The 11,920-nt window shown below is 44.0% G+C and overlaps 1 protein-coding gene across 1 annotated transcript in view; it reads right to left on the bottom strand.

Annotated features, from left to right (window-relative positions):
- Nucleotides 1-1,457, bottom strand: part of LOC115277234 (testis-specific serine/threonine-protein kinase 1-like) — a 2,451-nt gene extending 994 nt beyond the window's left edge. Inside the window, 3 exon segments of the mRNA XM_029921242.1 lie at nucleotide 1; nucleotides 4-386; nucleotides 1,427-1,457. The exon segment at nucleotide 1 is cut by the window's left edge and continues 559 nt beyond it. Of these exon segments, the coding sequence (XP_029777102.1) occupies nucleotide 1; nucleotides 4-352 (350 nt within the window). The 5' untranslated portion in view covers nucleotides 353-386; nucleotides 1,427-1,457.
- Between the last annotated feature and the right edge of the window lie 10,463 nt (nucleotides 1,458-11,920).

Below are 11,920 nucleotides of genomic sequence, written 5' to 3'. Positions count from 1 at the left end.
GCTCCATGACGATGTAGACCCTGCCGTCTGATGTTTCAAAGATCTCGTAAGTCTTGACGATGGAGCGGTGGTTCAGCCTGGGCAGAATCTCGATCTCCCGGGGAAGGAATTTTCCCAGGAAGTCGGTGGGGGCTTTCCTGCGGTCTATGATCTTGACCGCCGTGTTGAGCTTGAGGCGCTCAGAGTAGGCAGATCTGACTTTTCCATATGAGCCCTCACCGAGAGTGATGCCCATCAGGTAGCCTTTCATCTTTAGGACCGCGGCATCGTCCATGGGGCCAGGTGTGGCTGGCGCCACTGCCATGCGCTCTATTATCCCTTCCCCACTTGGGCCAGCAGGCACTGTCCTCATTGACACTGTGGGGAGGACTCTGGCTGGGCCGGGCCTGGACCTGGAGAGGTGAAACGCTCAGCATTGTCTCTGCGTGACCTCAGCATGTGAAATCATAAAGCCAGGCTTGCGGGGAGTGGGGACTGAGCTGGGGGAGAGGGGGCCCCTGCCACCCTTCGAAGCCAGGCTGGCCCAGCAGGAGGGCCCCGTTCCCCACCCACTGGATGGAAGGCAGCACAGGACTGCAGGAAGCCTCCCTGCTCCTCCTCTTCACTGGGGCCTCCTGGTCATGGGTCAGGCCCAAGGGGAAGGCTGCCCAGGCCAAGCCAGAGTGCCAGCCCCATGCCCATTTCCTTCTGGCTGTGGGGACTGATGCTGCATCAGTCCATGCCTCACTAGGGCCGATTTCCTGTAGCTTCTTGGGGGTAGTAGGAAGAACACCCTGTCTAGGGCTGGAGTCCTTGGAATCGGTGGCCCCTGGGAGGGATGGCCCTGGTCTGGCCAGGCTGGCGGCTGTTCCCAGCCATATGAAGGAGAGCAGCTCTTGTTTCGGGTAGAAGCTGGGGAGAAGAGTGCTACTGTGGCGAACAGGGCACGTGCGGGGGGGTGGGAGGCAGGCGGAGCTCTGGGCCCCACAATGACCAACGCATGTTCCAAGGGCAGGGGCCTACCTGCAGGATGGGCCGGGCCCGGGTCCGCTTGAGTTGGTGGTGAGGCATCCAGGCCGGGAAGAGCCTGGGAGAGGTGAGGGCTTGTTCTGAGAATGGCTGAGTCCCACAGTCTGGAGTGACGTGGAGGAGAAGGGAAGTGGCAGCTTTGCCCTAAATGGCGGGCCGTCCTTGCAGGGCCTGGGGTGGGAGGACCCATGACCCAAGTCACGTTTGAGGATGGTCCCTTGGCAGAGGGCATAGAGAACGGGCTTCAGGGTAAGTGGAGGCCAGTGCCTTTGACCCAGACAGGAGGCGTCTGGACCAAGGTGGGCCTGTGGAGACCGTGAGCCAGGGGCAGACAGAGGGTCTGGTGCCCTGGCCAGTGAGTGGGCAGGGCCTTGGGTGGAGTTTTGCTGCTCAGGTCCTGACAAGAGCAGGTACCTACCTGCAGGAGGAGGGTCCTGAATTTGTGAGGAGTGGGCATGCTGGGGGCTGGGGGAACCATGTATGGCACCGTTTGCGTCTCTAGAGCTGTTTGTTGCACCTGAAAGCAAACGTGAAGACCCTTTTGTGTTTGCTTGGGGAACTGGAGCATCCTATGGGTGTCTCCTTGGGGACTTTGGAAGCCCTGCCCTTTATCTTCTCTCCATCACAGGCATCCCATGCCCGCACATAGCTGTTTGCCAGGGTGGGGTGCCACATGCTCAGTGTTCAGGGGGGCGGGTGAGGAGGCCTGCCTCCATGTGGGTGGTTGGGAGGGAAGGTGATTGAGGTGCTGGCATGCAGAAGATGTATAGGGACCCACCAGGGAGATGAGGGGTAGGACGTGCCAGGCAGAAGTGCCATCTTGGGTCAGGCCCATCCATGTGGCCATGCTTGGGATATGAGGGGAGCTCCCAGCCTCTGGGGCTTGGTGTGGAAGATCTTGGGGGCAGGGGCAGCCAGAGTCCGAATGCCAGTTATGAGGGAGGAGTGCCCTCCAGTGGCCGCGATCTCCCCACGGCCCATTCCCAGCTCTTTGGAACTCCTGTGGCAGTAGCTTTAGCTTGATGCCTGCTTTCTCCTGGGATGTCTTTGGTCACTCCTCTGTGTCCCAGAATGGGCTGGTTGCGAGGATTTGCAGGCTGGAGCCCGACAGTCTCCCCGGCCTTTCTCCTTAAGTGCCACATGTGCTGTGTGGGGTCCCCCCGCGTGTCTGCCTCTCTGGCCGACTCTACCAATCCTCCTGCTTTTCCTTTCTTGTGGATCCTGCTCCCTCATACTCTTTCCTTGCCCAGGACAGCGCGGCCTCTGGGGTGCTTGGGGATGCAGAGGAGGAGGCGGCAGAGCTGGCCTGAGATGGTGAACAGTTGGCTTCACCTCCAAACACTGATTAGAATTAGAAAGTTCCTTTCCATAGAGGAAGAACACATCTTAGAATATTTTCTACCTTTCTGTTATCTCTTCTGGAGCCCTTATCTTTTTTTTCCAGTTTAGGCCCATTTTTATTTAGGTCATTTTTCATCATTTTTTTCAGAATTTTGATTGATTATTTTCAGTGTTCGATTTCTTGTTAGCAATTCCATTATTTTTGGCTACCTTTCTTAGTTTTGTGAAACAAACTTTCTCTAGTAGTTTCATGAGGATGCGTGCAATAGTAGGTAAAATATTTGAAATCTTATAGGTCTAAAATATATTCTTCCTTTATTAGAACTGTTAGCTTGACAATAGCTATAAAATCACAATTTGGGAAAATACTTTCCTCAGATATTTTCATTGTTGCATTTTCTTCTAGATTTTTGTTGTTGTTGTCTAGAAGTTGCATTAATACTTATTCTTGATCACTTTTTCTCCCAAGAATGTTTTTAGATATTTTCCCCCTAAGATCCTGAAATTTTGTGGTCAGGGGATTTTGCATGGGTCATTTATCATTATTATTATTTATTAGTATTATTTTGCTATGTACTTTAACCATTCTAAGTGGAATATATACCAGTGAGTCATCACATATAATTCTTTTTGTACATTTTTGGATGATTTCCTAATGTTTTTTTCTATTTCCACAGCTTGTTGGTTTTATTTTAATCATCATGATTGGTGTCCGCTGTAGGTGTAAGATTTTGTTTTGACACTATTTTTTTGTTAATATATATTTTTTAACATTTTATTTATTTTTGTGAGACAGAGAGAGAGAGAGAGAGAGAGAGAGAGAGAGAGAGAGAGAGAGAATGAACGGGGGAGGGGCAGAGAGAGTGGGAGACACAGAATCGAAGCAGGCCCCAGGCTCTGAGCTGTCAGCACAGAGCCCAATGTGGGGCTCGAATCCAGGGACAGTGAGATCATGACCTGAGCTGATGTAAGATGCTTAACTGACACCCAGGCGCCCTGACACTATTTTTTTTAAACTCTTCTGGAGATGCAGGAGTTAGTTCCCGTTCTCTGGGCTCACTAGGCACAAGGTATTACTTGAGTTGGGGAGTTTTCCAGGATCCTTTGTTTATGATTCTGTTTCCTTTTTAGCATATGAAAATAAGTGAGTATTGTTGATTATATTTCTGTCTTAAGTTTTCTTGAATGGCTGGTAGATGTTAAGAATTTATTAAAATATGGGGCTGCTCTAAGCCTGGTCCCCTCCGGAGGTTTTAACTCTTAAACTTGTCCACATTGAGCAATTCATCAATTAGTAAACTGCAGGGAAGTGTCCCTGTCCCAGTGCCGTCCCAGTGCTGGGCTTCTCCTCCTAAGCTTCTGCTCCTGGTAGGCTGAGATTTTCTGCACCTGCCTGTGTGTCTCTCCTGTTTCTGGGGCAGAGTTTGCCTGTGACCTCAATTCTCTGATGGAGCCAAGAAAAGTTGTTAATTTCCAGTTTGTTCAGCGTTTTTTTTTTTTTTTTTAATTGCTGTAATGACACGAGTGAGGACATCCACATTCCTTACATGCTGGACCAGCGACAGGAAGTCCTTGTTTTTTTGTAAATTGAGTTTGATTTTTGTTTTCCATACTACAGAATAAAGAGTAAAAGGGGACTGATAAGAATGTCTGTTAATACACATCTGTCCTTTTGTATTAAAGAGCATGACAGTAAAGCTGATTGGAAGCTGCGTGTGTGTAATTTATTAGTGGAATTCATGTGGGATTGTTGATTGGGGACCAAATTATTTCATTGAGCAACCCAAAGCACCAGTATTTGGTAGTCTTTGTGACTTCTAGTTTTCCTGACTTTTGGTTTGCAGTCTTCTCTGTGTGGGCTGTGAGGTGGCCGCCAACCTTTTGGGTTGAGCAGGAATAGCAGCCTGTAGGAGTCAATCCTTCTCATTTGTCGTTGGCTTGCAGCTGTTTGCCTTGTCCCTGCCTTCTTCTGTGCCTGATGTTCTGAGGTCCAGAGTCCCTATACCTCACTTTTCTTCAGAGAGTAAATCTCTTATCTTCTGCCTGGTTGGAGGAGGTGCGTTTGGCAAACAAACAGCCCTGTGCACACACCTTTCAACTACTTGCTGTTTTCAGCCTACCCCTATCCCAATATCTTCAAAGTAGACTGTTGCCTTTAAATTTCACGACTTTCTGGAATGTGACTTGACTTGCTTCTTTCTGGTTTTCCTTCTTTAGATAGGTAGGTTTCAGCTTTCTTTACTTGGCTCAATCACTTGCATTTGTCAGTTTGCTTTCCATATTTCATATATATATTCTTTAAATATAATTGGCATATATGTTAGTTTTGGTGTACAAAATGATGATTTGGTATTTGTATATATTGTAAAATGATCATCACAGTTAAGTGTAGTTAACATCCATCCCCTCACATAGTTACAATTTTTTTTTGTGATGAGAATTTTTAAGATATACTTTCTTAACCGTTTTCAATTATATAATAGAATATTGTTAACTTTAGTCACCACGCTATATATACATCCCCAAGGATCATTTATTTTATTGTTGGCAGCTTGTACCTTTTGACCTCCTTCACCCATTTCACCAACTCCCAACCCCTGTGTCCAGGAACCACCAATCTCTTCTTTGTTCTAGGAGTTTAGTGTTTCACCTTGGTTTGTGTTGGTTTGTTTCCACATAGAAGTGAGATCATACAGTATTTGTCTTTCTCTGTCTGACTTATTTCACTTAAAATAATGCCTTCAAGTTCCATCCATGCTTCAAAAGGCAGGATTTCCTTCTTTTTTTTATGACCGAATAGTATTTCACTGTGTGTGTGCACGTGCCCATGTGTGTATCACATTTTTTTAATTCATTCAACATTTTACCTCTCAACAGGTATCATCCCCTCTCATCATTGTGTTTTGCTTTTTAAAAACATCTGAAGTGTTATTTTAGTGAAAACAGAGAGATTAACATATTTTCATTATGACATTCGGGCAAGTCTCCTTTTTCCTTATTCCTCCTAGGTCTTTCTGATTTATACACTGGAGTAATCCCTGACCACTTTCTTAGAAAAATCCTGCATCTGGGTGATGATTTTCCACAAATTTATGCCATCCTTTCCCCTCTTCCTTTCAATACAAACATTTGTTGAAAACTTAACTATATGCTAGATGTGGGCTAAGTCATTACATGTATTATCCCATTTAAAACCCATCAAAACCTTATGGAGTGGAACTATTCTTATGCTGATTTCACATATGAGGAAAATAAAGCTTAAGCGAGGTGAAGCAAAGCACTCGAAGTCATACAGCTAGTAAGCAGAAGCGCCTTCACTGAACCAGGTAGCTGAACTCCAGAGCTCAATATGTACGGGGTAAAAATCTCTAATTCTACAATGTAACTAGTATTAATATTCAACCTTAATATAAAATAAAATATCAAAGCGGAAAACTTTAGAATTGTATGCCCTTCTCATCTTTAGTAAGGGTATGCCAGTCTTTTCCAGGTGTCAAAATATTCAGTGTTTGGTCTCCTGTCAATGAAAATATTTAAAAATTTTTAATTTTCATTTATTTTTGAGAGAGAGAGACAGAGCATGAGCAGGAAAGGGGTGGAAAGAGAGGGAGACACAGAATCCAAAGCAGGCTCCAGGCTCCAAGCTGTCAGCACAGAGCCTAATTGTGGGGCTCGAACCCACGAACCATGAGATCATGATGTGAGCTGAAGTCTGGCGCTCAACTGAGCCACTCAGGTGCCCCCGATGAAAATATTTTAGAAACAGATTATGGAACTTCCAATGTTGATATGGCAGACATTGCTCCCAAAGAAGAAATGTAAAATCTCTGCTTTAAGGAATCAAATAGTTTAGAATAGTAAAATAGTAGCCTGAATACACATAGTAACTCAAATGATCAAGAGACCAATTTGAACTGTCAGATCCTAGAGGTCATATTCTCACTGGTTTACTGCACTTCTTTGAAATGGCAGTTAAGGTCTTGAGAATGTATCAGCGTCCTCTTATTAATGACCTAGAAAGGGAGAGGAAGGATTATTTCTTCTCCATAATATGAATACTCCAATACATAATTTTAAACATATGGCTTTGGTTGCTAAAAGACTGCCATACCTACACGTTAGTTGGTGAATCACAGATGAAATATAAAAGGATGAGAATGTGTTCTTTGGTTAAGAATTACAAAGGAAACCTCTGCTCTTGACCTTTTGTAAAAGGGACTGTCTGCTAATGGAGGGGATACAGAGCCAAATTGAAAAGATGAAGTAGTGTTTTGACACAAACTGCAAAGACTTTTCCCTCTGAATTGGGCACGAGCAATGGCTTCTTCTGAAGCCCATAGCATGGAAATCTCCATTTGGTGAATGAAACCATCCAAATATCTATAAGACATCTGTATATTCATCTTCTATTCAGTGACTTCAGGGCCACAGCTTCTGTATAGATTGTTCCTGTTCCAGTATGAAAATTGAGCGTCAATCTGTACAATATTAGTTTTTTGAAGAAATTGGGAATTTTTAAATATCTTTGCTCCTGAAGGATAGATTTCAGTGTTCTCCAATGTTTTATTACATCAGTATGAATGCAGCAGCTGGCGAGCCACTGGGGAGGCAGCTATAATTCTGAAAGGTCCTTGATGTGAGAAAATAGATCAATAGAACTCTCTGTCAAATTTCCCTTGTTTGGCCATATGACCAAAGTCAAGAAACTTGAATCCTTGAACTAGGTCCCAGAGTCTTCTATATATTTCCCAACCTGGTAAAAGTTAAGGGGACATTAGTTGTAATGGGATAACAAGATGAGTTCATTAGAAACATGCTGGGTAAGAAAGCCTTCATCAAATGAACTTAGTAGCTTGAGCACTTGGGTTTTTGGGAGAGGGAGTTTGACGTAGGTGGTTTTAGGTGGGATGTAGTGAGTACGGCTTGGCAGAGGTTGGTTGGAATAGCTTATTGGGTTGGTTTGTGAAGCAAGGTTATTGTTGAAATTGTGGTTTTTATTTTTCTAGCATATAGTAGGAGGCAGCGGTGGTCACATTGACATTGGAGTCTGTGCCCAGCGGTTTAGAGTTTTGCTGAGCAATGTTTTTGAATTTTCCAGTAGCTTCGTCAGTTCCCTGATTACAGGAGTGAAGACCTTAGTTAATCTTTACAGGGTCATCACTGTGTAAAGCCCACAAGGAAGCCAGTCTATTTGGACAGCCTTATTGAATCAATTAGCTGTTCCATGGAAACACTGTCTTTGATCACATCAACAGCATGGTCACAGTGAGCCTTTCCCATCAAGGATTTCACCTCTGAAAGGCCTGCCAGCACAAGACCACTTGATGTGTCTGGCAATCAGGGTTTTAACTCTAGGACTATTCTGGATTTCTTAGGCTTAGGGAAGTCATGAACCATGCCTCCTAATTTTGATATGGCCCATGGGTTAAAGTCTATTAGTAAGGTCTTCCTGTCAAGTGGTTTGGCTTTAAGAGACAGTTGAAGTGATTCAAGAGACTTCAGAGATGTTGAGATAGAGCTGAGTTAGAAAAGGGAGGCAGAGCAGAAGGTAGAAGAAGGCACAGAGGAAAAGGTGTTTGGGCAGACAAAGTGAGCAAGGGTGGTGCCTGATCTAGTTAAGGAATCTCCTAGAGATAGTTTTTGACACTAATTCAAAGGGATACATGCACCACTATGTTTATAATAGCATTGTCTACAATAGCCAAGATGTGGAAGCAGCCGAAGTGTCCATCAATTAATAAATGGTTAAAGATGTGGTATACACACACACACACACACACACACACATCTTTATATCTATCTATCTACCTAATGGAATATTACTCAGCAATAAAAAAGAATGAAATCTTATCATTTGCAATGACGTGGATGAAGTGAGAGAGTATTATGCTAAGTGAAATAAGCCAGTCAGAGAAATACAAATACCATATGACTTCAGCCATATGTGGAATTTAAGAAACAAAACAAATGAGTGAAGGGGAAAAAGACAGACAAACCAAGGAAAAAACTCTAAGCTATAGAGAACAAACTCATGGTTACTCCAGGGGAAGTGGCTGTGAAAATGGGCTAATGAGGATTAAGGAGGGCACTTGTGATGAGCACCAGGTGACGTATGGAAGTGTTGAATCACTGTGTTGTATGCCTGAAACTAATATAACACTGCATGTTAACTAATTGGAATTAAAAATTTAAAAATATCCACTCTTTGAATCTGAATTTCTTTTTGAAGCCTCTTCATGTCAATTAAAGATGGTAACTCTTGAATGTTAAGAGATTTCATTCCCCTTCTGTTTTAAAGTATCCCTTACATGATTGACAAACGTTTTCTCAAATAGCCACTGAAATTCTAATATATCCTTGGTGAAACTGTATTGTACACAAAGATAAACAGAATCAGAATGACAATGGACCTGTGTCTGAATTGTGGTGAGCAATCTGGCACAGCCACTCTGGAAAATAGTATGGAGGTTCCTCAAAAAGTTGAACATAGAACTACCCAGCAATCCAGAAGTTACACTGCTAAAGATTTACCCAAAGGATACAAAAATACTAGATCGAGGGGATAAATACACCCTGATGTTCACAGCATATCAACAATAACCAAATTATGGAAAGAGCCCAAACGTCCAACTGATGAATGGATAAAAGATGTCGTATATATACAGTGGAATGTTACTCAGCCACAAAAAAAGAATGAAATCTTGACATCTGCACTGATGTGGATGGAGCTAGAGATTATTATGCTAAGCAAAATAAGTCAGATAGATAAAGACAAATACCGTATTGTATGTATAGTTTAGAAAATAAATGAACATAGGGAGAAAAAAAGAGGCAAACCAAGACACAGACCCTTAACTACAGAGAACAAATCAATGGTTACCAGAGAGAAGGTGGGTGGGAAGATGGGTTAAATAGGTGATGGGCCCTAAGGAAGGCCAGTCGCTGTGATGAGCACTGGGTGTTGTATTTAAGTGAAGAATCACTACATTCCATACCTGAAACTGACACTACCCTGTATGGTAACTAACTGGAATTTAAATAACAACTTGAAGAAAAAAAAGAGTGGCAAACACCTACTCACGAAGAACAAGTTCTGGACAAGTCAGAGATGCTGTCTATGTCATTCGGGCCTTAGGAGTTTCACTGGAGGATTTGACTTTCCCCTGTCACTAACCTGACCGAGAGTGACTCAAGGCAGGTATACCTGTGGTGAGCAGGTCCGTCCTAGAGCCAGTGCTTCAATCATGAGATAGAATGGAGGCACATCACTGACATTTTGTTGGGGGACCCAAGTTTATCTTTGGCAGGGCACTGTCTCATTAGCAGTTTTGCCTGTGGGTCCTTCTCAGGCCACATGGACCCATGTGTGCCTCTCACTGTCTGAGCCTCTGTTGTAAACAGCGCATCTTCTATGCACTAAGACAGGGAAATAAGACAAAAAACACTGACATTTTCACCAAGGGATACAAACACAAACTTGATCGAATTAAGATTTAGGAGACTGAGAACAGTTCCCTAAAAAGACGTAAATCCTCGGAGTCAAATATAAGCTCAGTGAAGGAGCTTAGGAAGGTGGGGTGCTAAGGCTGAGTCACTGTGACTGGCTAGGACCACCTGTCTGGACACTCGAGGGGCCTCTGCTCTGCTGCTGAGGCAGCTGGGACTGCTGACTCCAGGGCGCTTACCCTGGCTGGTCTCAAGCATCCGTGATGGAGGCATAGGGTTGCCTTGTGCTTGGGCAAAAACAACCATTCGTTCACTCACTCATTCATTCCCTGTCTGTAGAGAGAATCGCACATGCTCTGCACTGGGGAGACGGGGAGTGGAAGTTCTCGGACTGCAGCGTTCAACACGAGCGTCTGGAGAGCTCGAATCTCTCTACCTCAGCCCCACGGCTTCTGGTTCAGTAAGTTCGGGGATACGCCTGAGAATTTCCGTTTTTAACAATCTCCCAGGTGATGCTGCGGCTGCTGATCTGGGGTCCCCACTTTGAGAATCACTTCAGTGGAAAATCAAATACTCAACAGAGATAGGTCGGGACTGACAAAGAGAGATGTTCTTTATCTACGTCACGACATTCTGGCTTTTGTTTAAATTCCCTGATGAAGATGCTCTTCACTCTGGCAGGGGCTGGGCAGGCTGGTCTTGGGCCAGCTCCACCCTGACTTAGGGATGGAAATACAGCAATTTCCAGGTGGGTTTCCCCTTCGTCCAGTACTGCCTCCTAAAATTTCCCCAAGTAGCGTGTCTGTGTTGTATACTGTCTGCATTCCTGGAGTTGACATTCTCACTTTGCTCCCTTTCTAAGAGGTAAAAATAGGTTGGTTTTGGAGTCACACTGTCCTGAGTATGAATCCTGGTTTTTTCCCTCACTGGCTGCATGATCTTCAGAAAATAAACTATTTTTTTAAGTTTTATTTATTTTGAGAGAGAGAGAGAAAATGAGAGGCAGCGAAAGAGAGAAGGAGAGAGGGGGCAGGGAGAGAGAGAATCCCAAGCAGGCTCAGCACTGTCAGGATGAAGCCCGATGGAAGGCTCAGACCCCCAAACTGTGAAGTTATGACCTAAGAGTTGGACACTTAACTGACTGAGCCAGCCCCAGAAAACAAACTATTTAAATCCTCATCTGAATAATGAGAATAATCACCTCTGCCTCATAAAGTTGTTGTGAGAATTAAATTAGCTAATGCCAAACTAACCAACAATGTTATCTGCTCTTCCCTGGTCTTCTGCTTTTGTTTTGTTTTGTTTTTTTGAGACATGATTCTGAATGGCAAATGATTTTTTTTGTGTGTGTGGTAAAAAATCATCTCTATTCTGAATCAAGACATAATTTTTTTGAAATCAGATTTTTCTCATTATGAAAACCAAATTTTAATATTCAGTGAATTGGGGCACCTGGGTGGTTCAGTCTGTGTCCAACTCTTGGTTTCGGCTCAGGTCATGATCTCCTGGTTCATGAGATCGAGCCCCGCATTGGGCTCTGTGCTGGCAGCATGGAGCCTGCTTGGAATTGACTTACTCTTCCTCTGCCCTCTCTCCCCCTCTTGTGTGCTCCTCTCTCTCTCAAAATAAATAATTTTAATTAAAAAATAAAATTCAGTGTATTAGGTAAAATTTTTAAACTTTTTTAAAATTAATTTTGAGAGACAGAGAGACAGCACGAGCAGAGGGGGGTCAGAGAGAGAGGGAGACACAGAATCTGAAGCAGGCTCCAGGCTCTGAGCTGTCAGCACAGAGCCCGACGCGAACCTCGAACCCACGAACCGTGGGATCATGGCCTGAGCCAAAGTGTATTATGGAAAGAGAGAAAAGTGTACTTTTTCTTAAAAAATTTAAGGCACGTGCGTGGCTTTCATTATGGTCCACTTCTGTCAGAAACACATATCCCTGTGTCTGCAAGGCTATATGATCTACAAGAGGAAATCCTGGAGCTAGCAGAAGAAATTGGAGGAATATCTTTTGCAAACAACCACAATGTTATATCTGGATCTGTCACCCCAAGACTCTTGTCTATAATGCTGTGGGATATTAACATCTTAGCATGAAACACTCCGGAGCCTCAGGAAGT

Source organism: Suricata suricatta, chromosome 14 (genome assembly GCF_006229205.1).
Source record: "Suricata suricatta isolate VVHF042 chromosome 14, meerkat_22Aug2017_6uvM2_HiC, whole genome shotgun sequence".
Classification (NCBI taxonomy): domain Eukaryota; kingdom Metazoa; phylum Chordata; class Mammalia; order Carnivora; family Herpestidae; genus Suricata; species Suricata suricatta.
This window is presented reverse-complemented; position numbering and strand designations above follow the sequence as displayed.